General features: G+C 45.9%; 1 protein-coding gene across 1 annotated transcript in view; it reads right to left on the bottom strand.

Annotated features, from left to right (window-relative positions):
• The window catches only part of TRIO (trio Rho guanine nucleotide exchange factor), a 5,137,669-nt gene that overhangs the window by 4,386,409 nt on the left and 723,770 nt on the right, over positions 1-27,490 (bottom strand). The window contains exon 7 of the mRNA XM_044065600.1: positions 13,658-13,849. Coding sequence (XP_043921535.1) covers positions 13,658-13,849 — 192 coding nt within the window. The remainder of the gene's footprint in view (positions 1-13,657; positions 13,850-27,490) is intronic.

The raw sequence follows: 27,490 nt of genomic DNA, 5'->3' as shown, positions 1-27,490 counted from the left end.
ACCTTGTGGCTGTCCTCTACCTCTTGGATGTCTGTATTTGCCCCTTTGAGGTCTGTCTGTAACAGGAAAAGACCAATTCTTTGTTGGCCAGTTTCTGGTAAATCGAGGAGGCTGTATCTGTAAGAAATCCTTCACTGTTTGCATAGATTTTGCTTTATCCTCCATTTTGTTTAGTACCTCTTGTGCCTTAACTCCAAATAAGACATCATGCTGCAAAGGTGCATCCAGTAGTTTTGCTTTAACATGATCTGGTAATGTATGTTCCTTTAACCATGCGCGTCTTCTAATGACAGAGCCTGTAACTGCTGCTCTACAGGAGGCCTCTAAAGAATCAAAACCACATTGCTAAGCATGTTTTCCCACTTGTTCAGCAGCATGCAATAAATCCTGCATTTCCTTAAAATTAGAAGGATCTGTATCTGAAAGCATTTTTTGTTTCAACTGAGACATCAGAAATTGCTGATATTTTAACATGTGAAATTGGCAATTTAAAGCTCTCATTGATGAAGTTGCAGATGTATATACTTTTTTCCCCATCTGTCTAATGCTCTGGAGTCTCTGTCAGAGGGAACTGGATTGTTTGCTGATGAGGCCTTAACCTCTTTGGGTCCCTGAAAAATAGTTTCTGGGTCTGCCACTGGGCTTTTATACAGAAAGTTATGCGAGTCAGGGACTCTAATACCGGTCTGGTTTAACTGGAGCTGGAGGTAAGGAATCAGGATTTAAACTGGATTCAGTATACTTATCATCCATAACATCTAACACTGGCAGAATAGCAAGGGGTCTGTGTTGAGGCAAAAGTAGTAATTCTCTGAGCCTTTTCCTGGATTCTGAATAATCCTGGCCTTCCCAATGGAAATGCTCCCTCATGGTGTGTAAAGTTTCCCCAAAAGAGTAATCCTCTGGTGGAGAGGCTGATGGAATGGATTCCTCAGCATCAGAATCCTCATAAGGGGGTAAAGAATAACCTATGTCTGAGGAAGAATCTGAGGAAATGGACACCTGGTCGGAGGAGTCATAATCCACATCCTGTCTGGGCCTTTTATCAGGAGGGGGATGGGACCCCCCTGATCAGAGCGATCAGGTCTTCGGCCACTTTGAGCATTTGTTTCTTAGGCATGGAGGCCTGTCCTGGAGACTGTGATTTCTTTGTTGTAAGAGGTGGCTCAGACTTAGAAGAGGGTTTAATGTTAAGCTGACTGGGTCTGAAGACACGCTCTGAAGCTGCGGGTGGCTCATGTACTCCGGATCCCTCTGCAGGGTCGGTATCTGTAGTCTGTAAAACTTGGGAGTCCGATGGCCCAGCCATCTCCGCTATGGAGTCGGTGGCTGCCTGTGGTTTTGCAGAAGCGGTCATCAGGGGCTGCGAAGGCACCTCGCTGAAAACCGGAGAACCGGCGACTGGCCTAGAAGAAGCTTCGTCGTCAGTTTTGGGCCTCGGATGCCTGTCTGTCTTTGCGCTTTTTATGAATAGCGGTCGTCGGAAGTTCCGATGGCATCATGTAATTAAATTTTCTGCCAAAGTAATGTCGGGCAAAATCAGACGTTTAATAGTGCGCTTGTTAAACCTAGCACAAAACCGAAAACCAGTGACGTTGTGGTCTGGGCCTAGGCATGGGATACAATAAGAATGGAAATCCTTATGAGGTATCTGCTTCCCACAAGAAATACAGTTATTAACTTTTACTGACATCGGTCTGAGGCAAGAAAAAGTTTCCCCAACGGGGTACTTAGCTTTGTAGAAGACTTCGGATCTGGATTCAGAAATGAAAATCTCAAGAGTCGGCCGACCGGCACTTGCAAACTGCTTTTGCTTCGGGCACCGCGCTGCAAGAAAGACTGAAGAGAATGCCGTCTGCTACATCTTATATACCTCTGTCACACTGACGTCAGGGAGGCGGCGACAGCGTCCGACGCCGGACCAAGACTTTGGAACTCAGGCCGACTAGGGAACCGCCTGACGGCAGGATAACCCAAGTGTAATGACTGCAGCAGTGTAACACGATGAACATCTGCAGTGGCAAAGCCGGCCCTGGACTTAGAGTAGAGACGCAAATGGTAATGCTTTGTAAAAGTATGAACAGAACTCCAAGTAGCAACCTCTAGAATATCTTTGGTTGGTACTCCTATGAGAAAGGCTGCTGATGTAGCTGCAGCTCTGCTGGAATGAGACCTAATGCCCTTGGGCACAGGTTTGCCATGGTGTAAGTAGCAGAAACGAATGCAGCAGCTTATCCACTTTGAAATAGTCTGCTTTGAAATAGCCTTTCCTTCTGATCCTGCAGCATATATCACTAGCAACTGCTCAGTTTTTCTTAGAGATTTAGTCCTGCTCATGTAGAATCTTAGTTGTCTGTGTACGTCCCATGAATGCAGAATCCACTCCCCCTTGTTCTGCGGATTTGGATAAAAGGTTGGCAGATGAATAGTTTGGTTAAGAGCCACACTGCAAACCACCTTAGGCATAAATGAAGGATTGGTCCTCAGGGACATCCTGTCTGGGTAAAAAATGATAAAAGGCTCCACAGCCATGAGGGCCTGTAGCTCTGAAACCCTTCTTGCTGAAGTAATTGCCAGGAGCAGAGCTGTTTTCCATGATAAGAACTTTAGGTCTACAGTAGCAGCTGGTTCAAATGGAGGCACGGTGAGCTTTTCCAACACATAATTGAGGTCCTATGCAGGAATTGGTTATCTGGGAGGCCTTACATTTTTGGCCCCTCTAAGATACCACTTTAGTAAAGGATGAGAAAAGATTGGTGGCTTTTCGTTGTAATGAGCCGAGCAGGCAGTGGCTTGGATTTTTAATGATGAAAAAGATAGGCCTTTGTCAAGCATCTCAGTCAAGTACTGTAAAATGTGAGGAATATTTGGCTCAGCTGTTTCAGTTACTTATGCTTGGTTCCAAGCATAGAATCTCTTCCATTTATCAGCATAAGATTTTCTAGTACTAGGCCTTCTGGCTTCCAAAATGACATCCATCACAGCCTGAGACGTGGTGTTTGAATAACTACATGATCAGCCATGCTGCCAGGTTCAGTGTTTGGAGCGGATTGTGCAGGATTTAACTGTTTTGCTGGGATAGTAAGTGAGGTATTTGAGGTAAGTACCAAGCTGGGAATTGAGACATGTTCCTTAGGATTGGGTACCAGTATTGGCGGGGCCAGTCCGGGGCAATTAGTATCATCTTTGGTTTCTCCTGGCTGACTTTTAGTAGTACCTTGGGAAGAAGAGGCAGAGGAGGAAAGGCGTAAACTGATAGGTTTTTCCAACTGAAGGATAGGGCGTCCACTTTCCATGCTTGTCCGTGACAAGTCCTTGTGCAGAATTTTTTTCAGTTGATAATTTCGAGGAGAGAGAAATAGGTCTATATCCGGTCTCCCCCATTTCTTTATTATCATGCTGAAGACTTGCGGATCTAGTTTCCACTCGTGAGGGTCCATAAGGTTTCTGCTTAAATTGTCTGCCAGAGTATTTTGCTTTCCTGGCAGGAATTGAGCTTGAAGATGTACTTGGCAAGTCAAGGCGGTGTCCCACAGTACCATGGCTAGTCTGCAAAGGGGGTTTGAGTGCGTGCCCCCCTGCTTGTTTATATATCACATCACCGTGGTGTTGTCCATCTTTATCAGTAGTTATCCTGGATGAAGTAAGTCCTTGAAGGCTGTCAGGGCATTTTGAACAGCTAATATATCTTTTCGATTGCTATGCAGATGCATTTGTTTTGGGGTCCACATGCCCTGAATTTATCTTCCCGCCAGGTGGGCCCCCCATGCATAATCTGATGCATCTGTTGTTAAGGTCTGGCTGGCAGGGGGTAGAGTGAAAGCCCGTCCCATGTTCTGATGACATGCCTTTGCCCACCATAGAAACTCCTGTTGTAGGCAGGGAATGAGAGGAATCATTGCTTCCAGACTGTGACAATGTTGACTCCATAAACTTTTTAGGTACCATTGTAGTTTCCTCATATGCGGTCTTGCATATGGAATCAGTAGGATGCAGGATGCCATGAACCCCAAAGCCTGCAGAGTTTGTCTTGTAGATAACCGGGTTTTTGTTGCCATCAGTTTGAAGTAAGTAGTCAGTTGCCTTTGTTTGTCTGGCGTGAGGAAAGCCATCTGGGCAGTTGTATTCAAGCTCGCACCCAGGAATGTTATCTTTTGCGAGGGTACTAGCTGTGATTTATTTTCGTTTATTATGTACCCTAGACATGTTAGAAGCCTTTTCACAAACGTCAGGTGCTGAAGAAGAATGTCCTTGTTCTCTGCTTGAATGAAACAGTCGTCCAAGTAAGGATAAATTTGCATACTTTTTTGTCTGCAAAATGCAATTACTGGTGCCAGGCACTTTGTAAAGACCCTGGGCGCAGTAGATAAGCCAAAGGGCAGCGCAAAGAATTGGTAATGCATAGAGCCAGCCTTGAAATGGAGGTATCTTCTGCACGTTTTCCTTATTGGGATATGCAGGTATGCCTCTTTTAGGTCTAATGTCACCAGCCAAGCGTTCTTGCCCAGCATGGGCAGAAGCTGCTGTAAAGTTAGCATATTGAATTTTGGAATGTCCAGGTATGTGTTCAAAATTAAGTCCAGTATTGGGTGCCAGGCCTTGTCTTTTCTGGGTACCAAGAGCAGTCGAATAAAAACCTTGTCCTTTTTCCTGTTCTGGTACTGGCTGAATAACCCCCATATCCATGAGGGACGTAACCTGTTTCTGTGCCTCTGCCTATTGATTTTTTGGCAGATCCAGCCAACCATTTGCCTTTGGCAGAGTATGGAAGTGGAATCTGTATCCCTGAGATACTGTTTAGCACTCACTTGTCCTGGGCTATTAACTGCCAATTATCCCCCTAAGGGTGCTGCCAAAATTAAGTGCTTGGTGATGGGACAGGGAAGTCATTGAGACTTTTTTCTGTAGGGTTGCGCTTTATCTCTTCCAGATTTGGAGGTAGAAGCACCCCATTGCTTTGACCTGTAAAAATCCTGTGCCTGGTATCTAGAACCTTTAGGGCGTCTGGATTTGCCCCTTTGAGCTCTGTCGGACACAGGACAGGGCCAATTTTTTTGTAGGCCAGTGTCTACTGAATCTTGGTGGCTGCACTTGTAAGAAGTCTTTTACAGTTTGCATTGACTTAGCTTTGTCTTCAATTTTCTTTAAAACCTCTTCTTCCTCAATACCAGAGTATCATGCTGTAAAGGTGCATCCAGTAATTTAGCTTTAACATTATCAGGCAAATTTTTCTCTCTTAGCCAGGCATGCCTCCTAATCACAGATCCAGTAACTGCGGCCCTGCAGGAGGCCTCTAAGGAATCAAAACCGCATTGCAAAGTATGCTTTCCAACTTGTTCAGCTGCATGCAATAATACCCGCAATTCTTTATTTTCTGCACATTCAGAAATCATCATTTTCTGTTTCAGCAATGACATAACATGTTGTTGATACTTGAGCATATGAAACTGGCAGTTTAAGGCCCTAATTGCCAAGGTTGCAGATGTATAAACCTTCTTTCCCCATCTATCCAGTGCCTTTGAATCTCTGTCAGAGGGGGTAGGATTTTTTGCAGTTGAGGCCTTAACCCCCCTTTAGACCCTGTGAAACAGTTTCAGGGTCAGCAGCAGGGTTTCTAAATAAAAATGTGTGCGAGTCAGGGACCCTGTAATATCTGTCTGGCTTGCTGGTAGCCGGAGGTAAGGAGTCTGGAGTCAAGCTCGACTCCGAAAACACATCATCCACAATGTCTAAAACAGGTGGTACTGCTAAAGGCCAACGCTGAGGGAGATGGAAATCCCCATGCCTCTGATTCTGAGCAATCTTCTCTCACAGTGAAAATGCTCCCTCAAAGTACGCAAGGTTTCTCCAAATGAATAATCCTCAGGAGGTGATGCAGATAGGATAGATTCCTCTGCATCAGAATCCTCATAGGAAGGTATAGATAAATTCCTGATCATTAGAGAAATCAGAAGAGATAGAAACATGATCTGAAGATTCATAATCAGTGTCTTGCCTAGATAATCAGTGTCTTGCCTAGGCCTCTTATGAGGAGGGGGTTGGGAACCCATGATCAAGGTAATTAGGTCTTCAGCCATTTTGATCATCTGTTTTTTGGGCATAGAGGCCTGTGCACGTGGCTCATGCGCTTTGTTTTTTAGCTGTAGAAGTTGCTTTTGTCTTTGATTTTGAAGCTGATGTCAGTTTTACATAAAAATGTTGAGGCCTGAATACACCCTCAGAAGCCGGTGCCTGCTCAGCGGCTCCGGACCCATCCGAGGGAGAGACATCCCTGGGTACAATACTTTGAGAATCTCGCGGCATGCCGGACTCCACATGAGTCTCGGTAGGGGTCTGCGACTCGAAAGTAGCAGGTATCAGGGGCTGCGAAAGCACCTCACTGAGTACCGGCGACTGGGTTAGGAGAAGCTTCGTCATCGGTTTTGGACCTAGACGGCTCTCTCTGTCCTTTTCTTTGCGTTTTTTGTGTACTCCGGTAGTCGGATTGCTATCCGACGACATTTCAGGGTAGTTAAATCTGCTTCCAAAATATTTTGCGGCAAAAATATACAGACGCTTAATAGTGCGCTGGTTAAGTCTACCACAAAACAGACAGCCAGACACATTGTGATCAGAGCCTAGGCAAGGAATACAGTATAAATGAAAATCCTTATGAGGTAGTTGCTTCCCACAAGTAATACAATTAACTTTTTCTGACATGGGTATGGAGCAAGAAAAAAATTTCCCCAATGGGGTACTTAGCTTTAGTAAAGACTTAGGTTCTGAAACTCGAAAATTTCAGAAGTCGGCCGACCAGCACTTGCTAATTGCTTCTGCTTCGGGCACCGCGTGGCAAGAAAGACTAAAGAAAATGGCGTCTGGTGCTTGTTTTATAACCTTGACGACCTGACATCATGGAAGATGAGACAGCAACCGACGCAGGACCCAAGACTTTGGAATTCAGGCCGACTGAGGGCAACCTGCCAGCAGATTACCCAAATGTAAAGACTGCAACAGTGAAACACGAAGAACATCCAGTGCTGCCTTGGCCAGTAGGGAGTCACTAACAAGATTTTCAGTTTGCCCTTCCTGATTTTCAGGAGGACTTTCTGAATCACTAGGAAAGGGGGGAAGGCATAAAGAAACTTCCCCTCCCAGGAGATTTTAAAAGCATCTACTCTCCAGGCTAGAGGGGAGTAGTCTGCAGCTGCCTGTTCTGAGGGGAGGCAAACAGGTCTATTGGAGGAGTGCCCCGCCGGTGGACTACATCTAGGAAGACAGTCATGTCTAGCATCCATTCGTGCTGTGGAGAGGATGTCCTGCTTAGGAGATCTGCTTGCTTGTTGTCCTGCGAGGTGATGTAGGTTGCCTGCAGGGACAAGTTGTGGCAAGAGGCTAGATCCCATATCAGCAGGGTTAGTCTGCACAGTTGATATGCCTTTGTCCCTCTGTTTTCTGATGTGCAACATTACAGTGGTATTGTCTGCTACTATTGGAAGAATCCCTCGTAGAAGCAGAGAGGTAAAGGTTTTTAGAGCTAAGAAGACTGCTGTCATTTCTCTGACATAGATGTGTTTGGCCTTCAAAGAAAGGTGTCAGTTTGCTTGAAGCCTGTAAAATGCCATTGTTGCATCCCAACCTGAATCTGAGGCATCTGTATGCATTACTTGGGTGGGGGTGGGGGGGGGGCTGAAATGGAAGCCCCGGGTTTAGCTGGACTTGTTGGCTCAACCAGCTGATTTCTTTCTTTAGACAGGGAAGGAGGGGAATTACCTGTTCCAAGTGATTCAGTTGCTGAGACCAAATGTTAATGAGGTACCACTGTAGCTTGCGGATATGCATTCTGGCCAGTGGTAGCATAGGGATGGTTGCTACCATTAAGCCCAGGAGTCGAAGGAATTGCCTTGCAGTTATTACCTGTGTCTGTAGCAGTTCTTTAAAGTGGCAGGTCAGGGATAGTACCTTGTCCTGTGGAAGAAAGGCCTTCATTTTGTCCGTTCGGATTCTGCAACCCAGAAAAATCTTGTACTGGTCTGGGTTCAAGGAGGATTTCGGAAGGTTGAGGATGAACCCTAGATTCTGCAGGGTGAACCCTAGATTCTGCAGAAGGGACATGGTGAAGTACCGATGATTTGAGAGGGTATCTTTTGACTGTGCCAGTATTAGGATGTCATTCAGACAGGGGTAAATCTGAATTCCCAGAGTTCTGCAAAAGGCAACTGCCGGGCCCAGGCATTTTGTGAACATTTGGGGGGGGGCAGTGGACAAAGAAAAGGGCAAAGCAGCAAATTGGAAATGAGAGGAGGGCCCAGAGAAACACAGGAATCATCTGTGGGAAGTATTGATGTGTATGTGTAGGTAGGCTTCTTTTAGGTCCAAGGTGGTCATGAAAGCATTGGCTGGTATGAGAGCTAACAGGGTGGGAAGTGACAGCATTTTGGAGGTGGGCACCTGAAGGTAAAGATTTAGGAAGGAGAGGTCTAAGATGGGTCTCCAAGAGCAGTCTTTATTGGGAACCAGTAAGAGACGGGAGTAGAAACCTTTTCCTTCCTGTCCCGAGGGAACAGGTTCTATGGTAACCAGCTTCAGTAGGTCTGTCAGACCCTATAGAAAGAGGAGATGTTTTTTTTTGGGGGGGGGGGTATGGGATGCCTCTCATGGGTGTTTTTTCTTTCCCAGAGAGGAAATATCCTTATTGGATTATGGATAGTACCCACTGATCCGAGGTTATGGTTTGCCAGAAGGGGAGGCAGTGGGGAAGGCGTGCTACAAGTGGAATATGGGCAAGGCAGTCACACACTGTTGGGGCCGCCTCTGTCCTGAAAGGGTTGTCTAGGCTGAGAATGCAGGGCAGCAGGTCTGGACTTGGTGGGTCTTCTTGCACCTCTTCTAGATCTGGAAAATGAAGTACCAGTCTGGGCTGGGTTTCGCCTTACAAAGGTGGCTTTAGCTGGATAGTTTCTGTAGTACTTGGGAATGGGGGACATCAGTAAATGTTTTATGTCCTGCAATTCCTTACTTTTTTCTTGCAGATTTTTAAAGAGATCTGCAGACTGTTTTCCAAAAAGGAAATTGTGATCCAGGGGGGCATCCAAGATCTCTGACTTGAAGTCTTCTGGGAGATTTTGAAGTCTCGGTCAGGAGTATCTCCTGAGAACAGAAGCAGATGCAAAGCGAGCAAACACTTCAGTAGCATCATAGGTATACCTAATCAAGTGTCTGGCTACTTGTGTAGCCAGAGAAAATTTGGAGGAGATGTCAGCCTTAATGGGGCTGTCAGGGATAGAAGCCAGCATGGAGGAGGATTGATACACCAAGTCCAGAGCATATTTAGTCATGTGAGTCTGATAGTTAATGGCTCTGAAAGCCAATGTGGAAGAGGTGTATATCTTCTTAACAATCCTATCCATAGAATTGCTGTCCATCAGTGGGTAGGAGTGAGGCGGAGGGAAGGAGCCTGGACTGCTTATCAGGGTAGGTGGCAATCATTGCTGGGTCTGCCAAGGGTCGTTTGACTAAGAATTCCTGCTCATCAGGCACCTTGTAGAAGCGACCTGGTCACTTTGGGGCAGGTGGCTGAGAGTATCCGGCCTTAGATGCAGAATTAAAGGCATTCAAGTATGTGGGCAGAACTGGAGGAACAGCAGAAGGGGAGGGGGATTCAATTTGGAAGCACAAAATACCTCTTTTGGGTGTAAGTCATTTGTGAGGTATTCCATTAGAAATAGACTTTCATCTTGGTGATGGTCTCACCAAATGTAATATCCTCAGGGGGTGAATCCACCTCAGTGGATTCCACATCAGAATACTCCTGCGGAGATACAATTTGAGAGGTTTAAGATATGGAGCCCTCTGAGGAGGAAAAGGAAGCATCATGCTCTTCTTCCCTAACCTGAGATGTCATGGGGGTAGGGAAGAGGCTCAAGCAGGCCTAGGGCTGAGCAAAGGTAGAGTAGTGGAGAATGAAGCTGGAGGCCTAAGGGCCACAAAGGCCAGCATCAGGGAGGAAGTGAAGTACTGCCAAGCCAGTACGCCTTCAGCAGTGGAAGAGGCATGCTTGGTTTTCGGATTCTTTTTAGCCGGTGTTGCCGTTGGAACCTGCCTGGAATCAGGTTTAGTAAGAACAATATCTAAAGTAAAGATCCCGGTCAGAGTTAACACAGATTCTGGTTCCCCCTCGATGGTAGTCAGGGTCTGGGTTGGCTCCGAGGACATGCCGGTCGTCGGCTGAGCAACGGCTTCCCCCCAAAGGTCATCGATGAAGTCGATGGGTCCACCAGGTGCCCCTCAGCTCCTAAATCGGCAGCTGGTAGGGTGTGCGGTAACAGAGCGGCAGGCGAACAAGGCCTAGGAAACTTGGGCTTCTTAGGTGGAGGTTCTGACGCAGCCTCCAAGGCGGGATCCATTCTTAGGGTTAACCGCTTAAGGCGTTGGTTTTCTAAGTAGAGGTTTAGTGCAGCCAGATGGCTGCATAGGGTCTACGGCACAAACGATTGACAAATGGAGCAAGCAGAATGATCCTGCTCTGGCCTAAGAAAAAAAACACACCTATCATGTGCGTCTTTACGGGGTATCTGGCACCTGCATTGCCATTTACCCTTTTTACCCAACATCAGCTAAAAACTGCTACAACAAACCAAGCCTAAGCAATGACAATCGGATATGAAAAACCATAAACCCAACGGGTTGCTTAGCTTTACTGAGACGTCTGATGATGAGTGAATGCACAATGCATCGGTCTTTGGCTGAAAAGTTCACATTTAAGGCCCCTGGTTTATAGCCAGCTGAGGCTTTTGTATAGGAGCCGACGTACGAGTCACCTGAGGGCAGGAAATCTCAACTAGAATACTGCAACATATGAATAGAAGGACATCCAATGTTTGAAACGAAAAGGTTGGACTTGAAGGAATTCCTTGACAGTTTGCACGGACTTGGTCTTATCCTCCATTTTCTTAAGCATAGTCCCAGTCTTAGGACAAAAAAAAAGTCTTTGTCCAAAGAGCATTCAGGAGACTGGATTTGACATGTTCAGGAAGGGACTGCTCCCTCAGCCAGGCATGTCAATGATGGAGCCTTTGGCTGCTGCCCTGATGAAGGCTTCCAAAGCATCACAGCTACACTGCAGTAAGTGCTTAGCCACCTGACAGCAGGAGTTGCATAAATTCATTAATTTCTTTGAGGGGGGCCTTTTTTTCAAACCCCACAGTTTTTTTTCATCTGGTCAAAAATGGTTTCCTGGTACTTTACCACATGAAACTGGCAGTTCAAAGTGCTCATGACAAGGATAACAGAAATGTGTAGACCTTCTTTCCAAACCTGCCCAAGGCTCTGCTTTCCTTCTCTGCTGGTAAAGGATTTTTGGAAGAAATAGCTTTTTCTCCATTAGGACCCCGAATCACCACTGAAGGATCAACCTAAAGTTATTAAAAAGGTGTTTGAGAGAATCTAGAACCCTGTAAAATTCATTAGGTTTTTGAGAGGCAGGGAGAAGAGAGTCTGGTTGTAAACTGGAAACCAGGAAGACACTGTCTACCACCTCTAAGACTGGGGGAATGGTAAGAAGTTTATGCTCAGGCCGATTTAGGAATTCTCCAACCCTCTTCTTTGAATGGAGGTAGACCTGAGCTTCCCATCTGAAATACTCCATCAGGGTATGCAATCTAAAGGAAATATCCTCGGGGAGGTGGGGCTGAGGAAGGTTCTCCTCAGAAAAATCAATGTTACCAGACTGGAAAGGGAGTCCACACAGCAACGAGTCAACAATTTAACAAAAACAACAGTGTCTACCAATGCAAAAGCCAAGAGTCGATAGCCTGGTACCAACCTATGAACCTAAGCCCTGCACTTAGTGATTTGTTGCTACAGTCTGTTACTGTACTGTGTGCAGTTTTGTGTATTTGACATATCCTGCTTAATCGATAAAAAAAAAATGCAAAACTGCCGGAAATTTTCCCTACTTAAAAGTCTAAAAACTGGGATCAGCAGCTTTTAGGAATGCTGGTATACTAAATACTGTACTTAAAAGGAAACTAAAAAGGAAACTAAAAAGGCACAAGACTTAGCTACATAACATTTTACTTTCCTCCCAAACTTTACAATAAACTATGGCAATGGTATGTATTAGTGTGATTTTAAACTACGGTCAATGATGAGATTTTTTTCACTCTTGGATACAGCGTTTTGTAGCAAGGTTGAAAATCATCTGACTAGATAAAGTCATAAGTGATTTTCACCCCAAACCACACCACCATGGATTACAGATGCAACCAATTGAAAAGACAACCATCATTACACCACCATAAAACTGGATTTCTTTTTTTAAAGTAGGACTGCACCAAATGCAATGCTGAATTACAAGTTTACCACCAGTGCCACCACTTTATCACATACTACATTATTCAACCGTGAGGCCTCGGCCACTCACTATTTCTACACTCAATCTATCCTGGACAACAGAACCACCACCATCTAACTATACCTTATCCACGTGTGAGAAATAACCTATATACGAGTGTATGTACATGTGATGTATATATATATATATATATATATATATATATATATATATATATATATATATGTATATATGCGCACATGGTAGTAATATATATATATATATATATATATATATATATATATATATATATATATATATATAGATATATATACACACACACACATAAATATATATATATATTACTACTATTCTGTAATGTCTCTTTTTTTTGTAAATTTTTCTTCTCTGTAAACTTATGCAGTTTATCTCCCCAGGACTCTGCTGAAAATGGACACTTGTTATCCAGTTGGGCTATCCTGGCAAACAAAAATGTTAAATAAAAAAAAATACACAACTACACTATTCACTCAAATACAATACAGTGTGTAACAATACCCCAGCAGAAACAAAGAGAGGTTTTTAAGATAAGTCAGACTCAGAAAGTTAACTTTTTTTTGCAGCTGGCAATGGTGTAGCAAGGTTTTCACCCCTGAATAAAACACTAGTAACACAAACCGAACTAGTAAGACTGGATGCTTGAAGCAGCAGCGGAGGGCAATGAGGAGTGCCAATACCAGTTTGCCCATCTAGGCAGGGGATAAGGTAAACACTGCACCTGGAATAACCCGCACTAGTGGAAGCCACAGAAATTATTTCCAAAGCACCTGGTATACACATGACAACATAGGTGCATGTACTTACTGGCTGTATGCAGCCACTTAATCTGCAAGGCACAGAATTAACATGCATCAAAACTGCTGCATCTCTGCTAAAAAATATATGGTTGCAACAGCTCCTAGAAACCAACTCAGAGTTTTTAAGTCCAAAAACATTTTATAAAAATGATATGCTATGTCATTCTTTTCAGTTGTTGGCTTAAAAACTTTAAAACATGATTTTTTTTTCACCATGTCACATGAAAAACGCAAGACAGTTCTGAAAGGCAGAGCTTCTGTTATCAGCATTATAGTGATGTTAATTTAATGCTAATAGTTAAAATGAAAAAAAAATAGGTCTGAAGCTCTAAGTCCGTTTTTCATACTGTTCTACTGTTTCAAACTGTACACTTTCCTAAAACACAAACTACAACACAAAAAAGCTTAACATATAAAAACAAATGATTATCATTTAACCGCTAACATCTTTATCAACTTCCTCTCCCAAAATAAAGTACTTACAAACCTGTTCCACTTTTTGGTGAAAAATTGCAGACATTTCAAGTAAAGTGCTGCGCTCATCAAGGGCAGCAGCAAAAGCTTTCCACTCTTGTTCCAGCTGACTGGCAATCTGTTTGATTTGCTGGGATGCATAGTGGCTAGATTCCATTAAGCGATTGGCCACAGACATTATTCGGTTGATATTCACATACACATTCTACAAAAAGAATACAATGTTATTAATAAAACTTCTATCCTACAAGTAACAAAAATAATACCTTACTAGAAACACTCAAAAGCTTTCCTATCTAGAGACACTGAACCTAACGCTGAAACCGTCTGTGCTTAAGTTCAGCTCATCGTAGGATCAACTTTCATACTAGACCTTCCCAACCAATGCAGCTCGGCACTAAGTAGATCAATGCTCATGCATTAATAAAAAGTATGACTTACTAGAAATTTAACTGCTTCAATAAAGCCCAGACAGCTCTGTCAACTGAATGACATAGCTGAAAAAAGATGAGTTTATCCACCTTAATTTTCAACTACCACTCTTACAATGACTTATACTGGACATAAACCCAACAAAGGCTCTTCAAATTTGGCAAAAGAATGCCTCTCTCATCAGCTCTTCTAACACATCCTCGGACAGTGGCCATAACTGGCTACCTATAACGCTAAAGATAATGCCCTAACACCCACATTTGCATCAAGAGTTAACCTCCCACCTAACTCAACCACCTCTGATCTACTCATTAGTCTTTAAAATGCAAACTTGTCAGTAATTAAAAATGAGAAGTTATGTACCTACCATAACGTTCCATGTTAGTTGTCTTCTTCTCGCCTTCATTCTTGCTGGATGGGTTCGGAGACTATCCTCGGCTCCGACTCGGCCAATACTAAAGCTCGAGAGCTTATTCCACCGGCTCGAGGCTCCCCTATATCCCACAATGCTAGGCGGTAACTACTCAGATCTCGTTTGATAGCTAAAACCAAGCAGTTCTGGTCTCCATAGTATGGAGAAGAGAGAAAAGGAACCCACCTCTATATATAAACCTGTATGTAAGCTACCACAAACATAAAAGGGAGAATAGAGGTAGTAGAACATGTAGGAAGAAAAAACCCCAATGTAAGATCCCAAAAATTTCTATCGGTCTGTCCATGCTAGGGGGAAGGAGGGTGGGACGCAAGAAAGAAGGCGAGAAGAAGAAAACTAACATGGAACGTTATGGTAGGTACATAACTTCTAAATGTTAAGTTGTCAATCTCGCCTTCATTCTTGCTGGATGGGACCGCGTCCCTAGCACCTTACCCTGGGTGGCCTATCGGAACAGACTCTTGAGAACAGTGGAACCAAAGATGTCATGGTTTCTGGAGGCCATATCCAATTTGTAATGCAAGATAAAGGTATGAGGAGAAGCCCATGTGGCTGCTGCACAAATGGAATCTATTGGTAGCCTGTTCTGAAAGGCTACAGATGTAGCTAATGCCCTAGTTGAATGAGCTCTAGGTCTTGAAGGCAGTTTTTGATGTCTGACTTCATAGATGAAGGTAATTATAGAGGTAAGCCATCTTTTGAAAGGGACACTTTAGTAACTGGAAGGCCCAATTTCCCTTCCGCATGAGACAGGAAGAGCTGGTCAGATTTCCTGCACTGTTTAGTCCCGTCTAAATAATATTGAAGTTGGCGATGAACATCTAGAAAATGTAACTTTTGTTCCGACCTGTTGGAATAATCAGGGAAGAAGACGGGAAGATCAATCGTCTGTTTTAGGTTTGCCTCAGAGGAAACCTTAGGCAAGAAGGACGGATTATGTCTTTAAGTAAGGAGGACGACTGCAAAGAGCATGAAGTTCAGATACCCTTCTAGCTGATGCTATGGCTACTAGAAAAAGTGTTTTCCATGAGAGCAACTTAAGAGGGCATGAAGCTGCAGGTTCGAAGGGGGGGAGAATCAAGGATGCTAGGACCAAATTCAAGTCCCACTGAGGTGGGGGATCTTTGATTGGGGGTTTGAGCAAAAAGACACCTCTTAGAAAGGCTTTGCAGAGTTTGTGGGACATAATACTGGAGTCCGAGACACCTACATGAAAGTTAGATATAGCAGCTAGTTGTACTCTAATGGTAGATGAGGAAAAGCCTAAATGAAAGAGCTCTGCCAGGAAGTCTAGGATAGACTGGATAGGTGCAGTGAAGAGGTCTATGTTTTTTGATGCTGCCCAGAAGGAAAAACGCTTCCACTTACTATTGTAAATCCTTCTGGTAGAAGACTTGTGAGAGGCTATCAGGATGTCACGGACCGAATGAGAGATTAAGGGAAGCCTGGCTAGGGTAGGAATCGGAGAAACAACGCTGTGAGGTTGAGAGATTGGAGGGAGTGGTGCAACTGGCCCGACTGGTGGATTAAAAGATCTGGCACTGGGTCCAGATGCCAAGGCTGCTCCAAGAGGTAATGATGGAGGAACGGAAACCATATCTGTTGAAGCCAGTAAGGGGCAATGAGGATCATGGTGACTCTCGAGGCGATAGCTTTCTGAATTAATTGAGAGATCAGTGGAAAGGGGGGGGGGAGCATACAGAAGTTCCCGGGGCCAATCGTGGACTAGAGAGTTTCTGGTGGGTTGGCCTGGTAAAGGGGTGAGGGTGAAGAAGTCGTGACACTTGCTGTTTTGGGGAGTAGCAAAAAGATTGCAGCAAGGTCGGCCCCATCTTCGAAAGACTTCTTCCAGCACTGATTTTTTTAGAGACCACTCGTGAGGCATGAGAAAAGCCCTGCTCAACTTGTCCACAATCACGTTGGACATCCCGGGAATGTGCGTTGCTATCAGAAAACGCTGAGAAGAAATCGCCCACTGCCAAAGTCTGAGTGCCTCTCGACATAAGGGATAGGACTTGGTTCCGCCCCATTTGTTGATGTACCACACTACGGACATGTTGTCCGTCTGAATTGCAATAGTCCCTGTGGGAAGAGAGTCCTGAAGGGCTTGCAACGCTAAAAGCACTGCTCTCATCTCTAAGACATTTATGTGCAAGTGGCACTCGAAAGATTGCCACGCGCCCTGGACTGTCCTGCCCTAATAATGCCCCCACCCGATCAGGGAGGCGTCACCGTGGCGGGTCTGCCCTGGAGAACCTGAGGTGATGTGATCCACCAAGACAGGCGATTCTTACATGATTGGGTTAGTAGGATGATGCGAGACATCGGGAGCTGTTGGAAGGACCATTGAGAAAACAGCATCCACTGGAGGATCCGCATGTGAAAACGAGCTAAGGGGAGAAGTGTAACAGTAGCTGCCATGAGTCCTAATACCTTCAAGACTACCCTGGCTTTGATCTTGTTGCATTGAAGTAGAAGGTACACTTGTTTGCAGATATCTGATACTCTCTGCTCTGTTAGTCTGGCGGAAAGATGAACTGTGTCTAAGGTGACGCCTATAAAGGTAATAGATTGACAAGGCAGATTTTTCGAAATTTATTGAAATGCCTAGAGCTTGGCAAGTTTGGATGGTGAAGTCTCTGGATAGAATCAGTTGATGCCTGGTGGTGGCGGTAAGGAGCCAGTCATCCAAATATGAAAACACCTGGAATCCTTGACGTCTCATGTGAGCGGCGACCACTGCCATACATTTGGTAAACACTCGGGGGGGCTGTAGTGAGACCAAAGGGCAGGGCTCTGAACTGGTAGTGACTCCCAGACTCCCAGCCTGAAGCAGAGAAACCTCCTGGAGCGTCTGTGCATTTTGATATAGTAGTATGCATCCTGAAGGTCTATCGAGCACATCCAATTGTCCTGACCCAAGAAGGGTAGAATGGACTGTAGCGTGACCATCCGGAACTTTGTTTTCTTGACATAATTGTTCAGCTTGCTGAGATCCAGTATTGGTCTCCAGTCCCCTGTTTTTTTTGGTACCAAAAAGAATTTGGAGTAGATTCCTGATCCTTGCTGGTCTGCTGGGACTGGTTGGATAGCTCTTTTTGATAGCAGCTTTGATATTTCTAATGCTGCCTGTTCCCTTAGACTGGGTGGAACGTCTGGAAGGGATCCTTTGGGTTGGGATGGGATGTGAATAAAGGGGATTTTGTAACCCTCGGATATGATCGACTGTACCCATTTGTCTTGAGTGAGGGAAAGCCAGGCTTTTGGGTACAGTGATAATCTTCCCCCGACTGCCTCTGAAGGTGGACAGCCGGGCAGCTCCTCAGGGATGCTGAAAGGGTTTATCAGAGAAAGTTTCTCTGCTACCCAGGTTTTGCGGACCACCTCTGCCCCTAGGGCGGCGTCTGTTGTTGTTCCCCCCTCTGCCTCTAGAGGGGAATCGACTTTGTGCGTCAGATGAAATCCTAGTGGTTTGCGGAACCATACCCCCCCCCCCTTCTGACCTTTGGGATAAGGTCTGGAAGGGGTAGAAAAACTGACTCCCCCGGTAGAGAGTCTTACCTTCCTGCTCGCACCTAGTCAATGTATCCTTCACCTGAGATCCAAACAACGTTGAGCCATCAAAGGGGGAATTGGTGAAGGATGCCTTAAAAGGGTCTGCAAAATTGCAAAGCCGCATCCAGGCGTGGCGTCGTAAAGCTACACCTGTGCCTGCGGACCTACTCGCCCCATCAGCCGCATATGAGAAGCCGCATGGAGGAGTTGACAATCGAATTCAGGGTTGCCAACTGGGAGTTCATTTTGTCTTGGAACCCCTCAGCTGTTGGATCCTGCATGGCCTCACCCATATCCTTGAGAAAATCCCTCTAGAGACGGGTGAAGTGACACAAGTAGTTCAGCGACCGCATGGCAAAGGTCGCTGAGGAAAACATCCGCTTACCGTACCTGCCCATGGTCCTAGACTCCTTATTAGGAGGATGGACAGGTACCGAAGGATCGGCTAATTCCTTCTTAGTGGCTGCGGCCACCACCATGGCATCAACAGAGACACCTTTGGATAGGAACTGTTTCTCTTTTGGGACAGTAATAAATTTTGACAACCTCCTTGGGGTAGGTTCCACCGAATCAGGGGCCGTCCAAGCTTTCCTTGCCACCACTTCCATGAGAGGGTCAAAGGGAGGAGACACCCAGGAGGTAGAAGGGCGAGAGCCAAACACCTCACGGTAGACCGACTCATCCTCTGGAGGGTTAAGGGTGGGCCAGTTCCCCCTCTGTTTAAGGATTTCAAGGATGTCAGCAAAGGAGACATCCTCAGAGGGGGACCGAGGGGAACCTTCAGATTCCTCCAAGTCGGTGTCAGAGGTGATAGACTCAGGAGAGTCAATGTGCTTCCTCTTGCACTGCCTCTTCCGAGGGGGTTCTCCTACCTGATCAGGAGAAGCCTCTGAAGAGGAGGATATTCCCAATGGGGAAACCTGAGGAGCTGGCTCTCTACAGTCTGTTACGAGGGGGTGGGTAGAAACCACCGCAGGCACTGGAGAGAGGAGCTGACGGAGCCAACTGTGGGGTAGACACTGGGTCTAGCACGCTCCGGATGACCTCGAAGGCGCCCCGATCAGCCAAGGCCGAAGGTCCCCGCTCTGAGGAGACAAGGACCCCCCCCCGGCACCAACAGGGACAGCTCCGAGGCCGATGTCAGAGCCGTACTTACCAGCGCCGACGCTCCGAGAGGGATAACAGGGTCGGACAAGGGTCCAATGCCACTCGCCCCCTCGGAGCCGACGAGGGAAGCCCGGGCCGAGATCCCTCCAAGGAGGAAATCGGAGCAGACGACGGAGCCGAAAAGGAAGGTATCGGCTCCGACGCACCAACAGCCACGGCTCCGACGAGCCCCGGCTCCGAACTCAAGAGAGTCGGAGGAGGAATAGAAGCAGGGATGGGAATAGCCGCTGACTGTTGAGTAGGGCTATGTAGCATTTGGGCCAGTGCCTCGGACATGAGAAGTCTACTCACCACCCTTTGTAAGTCACGGTCGGACAGCCTGGAGGACCGAGAGGAATGGAACCTATGGCTCCGCTCCAACAGAAGAGGGGATCCCGAGCCGAGTGGATGGAACCGATGGAAGGGGACCTCGACCTCTTCTTTGAAGGTGGCTCCGATAAGACTATCAGAGCCGACTGAGTCTTAGCAACCTCGGCTCCGGCCGGAGCTGCGGTAATGGTTTAAGACTTTGAAACATCGACTCCAGCCGGAGCCGATGTCGAAGCAGCCTTAATGCTCCCAGCAGATGGCTCTGAAGCTGGAGCAGACAGCCTGGAAGGCTTTGAAGGCTTCCCAGACGCAGACTGGGTCGAGGGGCCTTCAGGCTTTAACAAGCCTCGAAGAATAAGCTTATTTTTGCGTTCCTGCAGGACTCTAGGGCTGAATGCATGGCAAACAGCACAGGAGTCCTGCAGGTGCAAAGGTCCCAGGCAATAGACACAAGAAGTGTGACCGTCTGTCAGAGAAATTTTCTGACAGCACGAATCACACTTCTTGAAGCCTGAGACCTTGGAGTCTTTAGACATCCTAAAAAAGACCGTATATAACAGACACAACACACAGACATACCCTTTAACCAAAGGAAAAAAATCCAGTCACACTACAATGACATGGGAGTGGGCCAAAGGCCTAGAAGTTAAAAGAGAATAAAAAGGGGATAAAAAAACAAGGGAGACCCGATTTAAACTAAAGGGATACTCTATATTAAAAACTAAACTAAGCTAGAAAGGATAGGGGTAGAATTTAGAAGTTTTGACTAGAAAAACTTACTAACCTGCCAGAGCCGGTAGAAGAAAGCACCTTGTCAGCTAAGCGGCAAACGAGATCTGGGTAGTTACCGCCTAGCATTGTGGGATATAGGGGAGCCTCGAGCCGGTGGAATAAGCTCTTGAGCTTTAGTATTGGCCGAGTCAGAGCCGAGGATCGGCTCCGAACCCATCCAGCAAGAATGAAGGCGAGATTGACAACTTAACATCAAAGGTTATGTACTCACCATAGCGACAGATGTGTTGTTTCCATCCTTCCTCAATGCATGGGTCTAGGATCTGGCTTTGGCCATCTCTAAGCTTTGGATTCGGTACTAGGGCTCCTTCACCTACCCATAACCCCTTATGAAAGGAGCGAGCTACCTCATATTGAGTCCCCCCCCCAATAAAAGGCCCCCTACCCCTACCAATAAAGGAATTTAAATTATAAAGGTTTGACAGGCAGACAAAGTACAGTTGTGTACACTTACCATAAATGTAGATGTTTGAGTGTATTCACTGTTGCAGTCATCACATTTAGGTTATCTGCTTGCAGTAGCGCTCAGTCGGCCTGATAATCAAAGTCTTGGGTCCTGCGTCGGTTGCTGTCTCATCTTCTATGACGTCAGGTAGTCAGGGGTATAAAGCATGCAGCTGACACCATTACATCAGTTTTTCTTGCTCCAGATGTCAGGTGCCCCCATAATGGGAAGCAATTATATACAAGGTTACACCTCCAACAAAAAGCAAATATACCAGAAAGCTTAGGTACAGTAAACAAGAAGAGAAGTATAGCCAATAGAAGTCCGGGGGCTGGAGGGAGGGTAACCAGGACTTTAACAGTGAATACACTCGAACATCTACATTTATGTTAAGTGTACACAAAGTACAGTTTTGTACCTACCATAAATGTAGATGTTAGAGTGCTAACACAGCTGCAGTCATAACAGATGGGTTCTCCTGCCGTCAGGCGGGTCCTCGGTCGGCCGAATTCTAAAGTCTAGGTCCGGCGTCGGTTGTCGTCGCTTCTTCCCTGATGTCAGTGCACCAGGGGTATAAAAAGAACCAGCCGACGCCATTTTCTTCAGTTTTTCTTGCCCCAGACGTCAGGTGCCCCCAGAAGGAAGGCAATAAATAAATTTGTGTAATAAAGCAATGCAATATAATCAAAATACAGTAGTTGCAAGCAAATACACCATAAAAGAATACCCCAATCAGGTTGTATGAGGAGGTGTTAGCCAATAGGCCTGTCCCAAGAGGGGAAGGAGGGAGGGAAACCTGGACTGCAGCTGTATTAGCACTCGAACATCTACATTTATGGTAGGTACAAAACTGTACTATGTTCATCGTGCATACAGCTGCAGTCATAACAGATGGGTGGAATCCCAAAGCTAAAGAAGGGGTGGTAGGCACTAGGTGGAACTAGGAGGAGCCAGAATGCCCTGCAAGACTGCAGTGGCAAAGCCTGCTCTAGTTTTGGAGTATAATGGTAGGTGGTAGGTGCTTGCAGAAGGTATGCACAGAACTCCAAGTGGCTGCTTCCAAAATATCTTTGGTAGGAACTCCTCTGAGGAAGGCTGCAGAGGTAGTTGTGGCCCTTGTGGAGTGAGATCTGATGCCTGTAGGTACAGTTTTACCATGAAAAGAGTAACAAAAGCGTATGCAGTGGGCTACCCATTTTGAGATTGTCTGTTAGGAAATTGGCTTCCCTTGAGCTCCTATAGCATAGGACACAAAGAGCTGTTCTGATTTTCTGAAAGGCTTTGTTCTGTCCAAATAATAACGCAGCTGTCTGTGGATGTCCAAGGAATGTAGTAGTCTCTCCCCTTTGTTTTGAGGATTAGTGCAGAAGGTAGGTAAGTGTATAGCCTGATTCAAAGCTACCCTCGATGCCACCTTTGGCATAAAGGACGGGTTGGTTCGTAAGGAAACTCTGTCCTGATGGAAGATGATAAAAGGCTGCACAGCCATAGCCAGAAGGAAAGCTGTTTTCCAGGACAAATATTGCAAATCTGTTGAGGCAGCTGGCCCAAAAGGAGGCAAGGTCAGCTTTTCTAGAATGAAATTGAGATCCCAAGCAGGTATTGGTTGTTTCCTTGGGGGTTTTATATTCTTAGCCCCTCTGAGGAACTGTCTTAAGAGGGGGTGAGAGAATACAGGTGGATCAGTGTTGTATTCTGCAGAAATGGCTGAGGCATGGATTTTGATGGAGGAGAATGAAAGTCCACTGCTTAGCAGCTCAGCTAGGTACTGTAATATTTGAGGTAAATTCAGTTTTCCAGGATCCTGGCCCTTTTTCTCATTCCAGGCACAAAACCGTTTCCATTTTGCGGAGTAAGCTTTTCTAGTAGACGGCCTTCTGGCCTCCAAAATGACATCCTACACCTCCTTGGAGAGTAGGGTCTGTTGTGATGTTAAGGAATCTTCCATGCGGCCAGATTGAGTGTTTTCAGCTGACTGTGAAGAGTTTTGAAGCTGTGCTGAGTCAGAAGAAGAGGCATTAGAGGTAGGGTCCATGGAGGGGAATGAGTCAGGCTCCTCAGGAGTGGGTACCAGTGCTGTCTTGGCCAGTCTAGAGCAATGAGAATCATCTTTGGTCTGTTTGCTCTGGTTTTTAATAGAACTGGGCAGCAGAGGAAGAGGTGGAAAGGCATAAACTGTCATTGTTGTCCAACTGAAAGAGAGAGCGTCCACTCTCCAGGCCTGTGGATGAAAAGTCCTTGAGCAGAATTTTGTCAATTGGTGATTTTTGTGGGAGGCAAAAAGATCTATGTCTGGCCTTCCCCATGCTCGAATTATCTCTGTAAAAACTTGAGGATGCAACTTCCATTCGTGTGGATCTGTCATATTTCTGCTTAGGTTGTCTGCCAGCGTGTTTTCCTTGCCTGGCAAGTATTGTGCTTGAAGTTCGATTTGTAATTCCAGAGCCATTTTCCAAAGTGACATGGCCAGCCTGCATAGGGGGTATGAATGGGTTCCTCCCTGTTTATGTACCACATTACTGTGGTGTTGTCTGTCCTTATCAATAGTGGACCTGGATGCAGAAGGTCTTTGAAAGCTATAATAGCATTTATTACTGCTAGCATTTCCTTTTGATTGATGTGAAGGTGCTTTTCTTTTTGGGACCATTTGCCCTGAATGCACCGATCTGTCATGTGCACCCCCCAGGCGTAGTCCGAGGCGTCTGTTGTGATAACTTGATTTGCTTGAGGCTTGCAGAAAGGGAGAACTGTGTTTGTTTGGCATGCTTGAGCCCACCACAGAAATTCCTTTTGAAGACATGGAATTAGTGGTATTATTGTTTCCAAACTGTGGCTGTGTTGAGACCATAGGTTTTTCAGGTACCACTGAAGTTTACTCATATGCAGCTTTGCACATGGGATTAGTAGGATGCAAGATGCCATGAATCCCAGAGCCTGCAGGATTTTCTTTGCAGTCAGCCTGGTGAAATTTGCTAGTGTTCTGAAGTATTGAGTTAGTTGCCCCTGCTTCTCCGGCGTGAGGTAGGCCATCTGGGTGTTTGTGCCCAAGTTGGCACCCAGGAAAATTATTTTCTGAGAGGGTATTCGTCTTGATTTCTTTTTGTTCACTGTGCAGCCCAGAGAATTCAACAACATTATTACAAAAGCCAGATGTTTCAGAAGTATGTGCTTGCTGTCCGCTTGGATCAGGCAGTCATCCAAATATGGGTATATTTGTACCCCTTGAAGTCTGCAGTAGGCAATTACTGATGCCAGGCATTTTGTGAATACTCTGGGCGCAGTAGATAAGCCAAAGGGCAATGCAGAGAATTGATAATGGGTTAAACCTGCAAGAAATCTGAGACATCTTCTGCAATTTTGTCCGATTGGGACATGCAGGTATGCCTCCTTGAGGTCCAATGTTACCAGCCAAGACTCCTTGCCCAGCATGGGAAGAAGCTGCTGTAATGTGAGCATCTTGAATTTTGGTACGAGTAAAAATGTGATTAGGATGGATAGGTCCAAAATAGGTCTCCAATCTTTTCCCTTCCTTGGTACCAGGAATAGTCTGAATAAAAACCTTGACCTTGCTCGTGAGTAGGTACCTCTTGAATAGCTTTCATGTCCATGAGATCTGAAATTTGTCTTTGTGCCTCTGCCCTTTGATTGTGCGGCAGGTTTGGCATGCCTCTCATTTTTGGAAGGGTGTGAAAATGGAATCTACAGCCTCTGTTTATAATGTCCAGGATCCATTTGTCTTTTGTGACAATATGCCAATTTTTTGAAAATAATGCCAGTTTTCCGCCTAAGGGTGCTGCCATTTGAGCCTTGCTTGGCATGCAAAGTGGAAAGTCATTGGGCTTGCTTTCTGAATGGCTGCAAACTATCCTCACCACCTCTTTGTGTAGGAGCTTGTCATTGTCTGCCTCTAAACGATCCTTGAGATTGCCCTCTGCCCCTCGGGCGCCTGTATCTACCTCTTTGGGGTCTGTCCGTGGCTGGAAAGGACCAATTTTTGGAAGGCCAATTTCTACTGAAACGTGGAGGTTGTACCTGTAGAAAATCTTTCACTGTTTGCATTGATTTAGCCTTTTCCTCCATTTTCTTTAATACCTCCTCAGCTTTAACACCAAATAATACATCCTTTTGTAGAGGGGCATCTAGTAATTTAGCTTTGACATGATCTGGTAAGGTTTGCTCCTTGAGCCAGGCATGTCTACGTATGAGTGATCCTGTAACAGCAGCTCTACATGAGGCCTCTAGAGCATCAAAACCACATTGCAAGGTATGTTTACCCACTTGTTCTGCACTATGCATCAAATCCTGCAACTCCAAGTCTGGTTGTTCAGGTTGTGACATTTTACTTCTCAACTGTGATAACAGAAACTGTTGGTACTTTAGCATATGGAACTGGCAGTTTAATGCCCTCATGTTTAAGGTGGCCGAGGTGTATACCTTTTTTCCCCACCTTTCTAAGGATCTGGAATCTCTCTCTCGGAAAATAATGGGTTTTTAGCAGTGGAAGCCTTAATTCCCTTGGGGCCCTGTGAGATAGTTTCTGGGTCAGCCGCATGGCTTTTGCATAAAAATTGGTGTGAGTCAGGAACCCGGTAGTACCTGTCAGGCTTGACTGGGGCTGGAGGTAAAGAATCCGGGTTAAGGCAGGCCTCCGAGTACACATCATCTAGTACGTCTAAGACAGGAGGTATAGCCAGAGGCCTGTGCTGGGGTAGCAAGAGAAAATCCCTAAGCCTTTTCTTGGAATTTGAGTACTCTTTGCCTTCCCAGTGGAAGTGTTCCCTTAAGGTATGCAAGGTTTCCAAAAATGAGTAATCCTCTGGGGGGGGGGGGGGGGGGGGCAGAGGGAATAGACTCCTCAGCATCAGAATCTTCAAAAGGGGAGTAAGAATGTTCCTGTTCATCAGAGTTCTCTGAAATAATGGAGGCCTGGTCAGAGGAGGGGGATTCTTCCTCCACTCTGGGCCTTTTGTCCGGGGGGGGGGGTTGAGAACCCCTGATAAGAGTAATCAAATCCTCAGCCATTTTAAGCAACTGTTTTTTATGCATGGGGCCTGGAGAAGGGCCCTGTGGAGCTTGTCTCTTAGAATGCATGTCTGCTTTAGACTTAGTGAAAGCCTCGATAGAAAAAGAAGAGGAAGGTCTGAAGACACCTTGAGAGGAGGCAGACCTGTCTACATTTTGAGATTCACCACCAACAGTGGCTTCGGTATCTGTAGTCGGGGTGTGGGCCGAGGAGCCTGCGACCTCGGGCACAGAAGACACCGCCAATGAAGTGTCGTCGGTAGGCAGGGGCTGCGTAGGCGCCTCACTGAGAACCGGACCACCTGTAGTCGGCTTTGTCGTGGTGTCGGTAGAGGCCGCGGATCTCGTGTGTCGGTCCTTATCTTTGCGGTTTTTTAGACAAAAATGGAGTCGGAGTATCCAATGGCATAATATAGTTACATTTTTTGCCAAAATAGTGCTGGGAGAACTCCGCCCGATGCTTAATGGTGCGTTTGTTGAATGTAGCACAAAAACGACAGACCGAGACGTCGTGGTCTGGGCCTAAGCAAGGAATGCAGAGGGAATGAAAATCCTTATGCGGTATTTGCTTCCCACAAGAAATACAATTATTAACTTTGTCTGACATCGGTCTGAGGCAAGAAAAGTTTCCCCAACGGGGTACTTAGCTTTCAAGACGACTTCGGTTGCAAAATTTTTGTAATTTCAGGAGCTGGCCGACCGGCACTTGCGAACTGCTTCTGCTTCAGGCACCGTGCGGCAAGAAAGACTGAAGAAAATGGCGTCGGCTGGTTCTTTTATACCCCTGGCGCACTGATGTCAGGGAAGAAGCGACGACAACCGACGCCGGACCTAGACTTTGGAATTCGGCCGACGGAGGACCCGCCTGACGGCAGGAGAACCCATCTGTTATGACTGCAGCTATATGCACGATGAACACCTATACTATGTTCTTCGTGTTTCACTGTTGCAGTCATTACATTTGGGTAGATTCCCAAAGCTAAGGAAGGGAGGAGGCAATCATTCAGCATCAGGACCAGCTATTAGGCCCTGCAAGACTGCAGTGGTAAAACCAGCTCTGGATTTGGAAAAAATTGGCAAGTGGTAATACTTAGTGAAGGTATGTACAGAACTCCAGGTAGCAGCTTCTAGGATGTTCCTGGTAGGAATATCTCTGAGAAAGGCTGTAGAAGTAGATGCAGCCCTGGTGGAATTACAGCAGAAATGAATGCAATGGCCTATGCACTTAGAAACTGTTTGCTTTGAAATGGCCTTCCACTCTACCCCTGCAGCAAAGGCAACTAGCAGCTGTTCAGATTTCCTGAGAGGCTTGGTCCCATCCAAGTAAAATCTTAGTTGTCTGTGCACTTCAAAGGAGTGCAGTATTCGCTCCCCTTTGTTCTGTGGATTAGAAAAGAAGGTTGGCAAATGAATGGACTGATTAAAGGCCACACTGGATACCACCTTGGGCATGAAGGAAGGATTGGTCCAGAGGGACACCCTGTCCGCATGTAAGATGATGAAAGGCTCCACTGCCATGAGGGCCTGTAATTCAGACACCCTTCTTGCTGAAGTGATGGCTAGAAGGAAGGCTGTTTTCCAATAAAGGAATTTCAACTCTGCAGTAGCAGCTGGCTCAAAAGGAGATAAAGTAAGCTTTTCCAATACAAAATTAAGGTCCCAGGCTGGAGTAGGAGCTCTCCTGGGTGGTC

This window comes from Protopterus annectens, chromosome 3.part0 (assembly GCF_019279795.1).
Source record: "Protopterus annectens isolate FY-2018-M chromosome 3.part0, PAN1.0, whole genome shotgun sequence".
NCBI lineage: Eukaryota > Metazoa > Chordata > Ceratodontiformes > Protopteridae > Protopterus > Protopterus annectens.
Note: the sequence above shows the minus strand (reverse complement) of the source record. Positions and strands in the feature narration are given on the sequence as shown.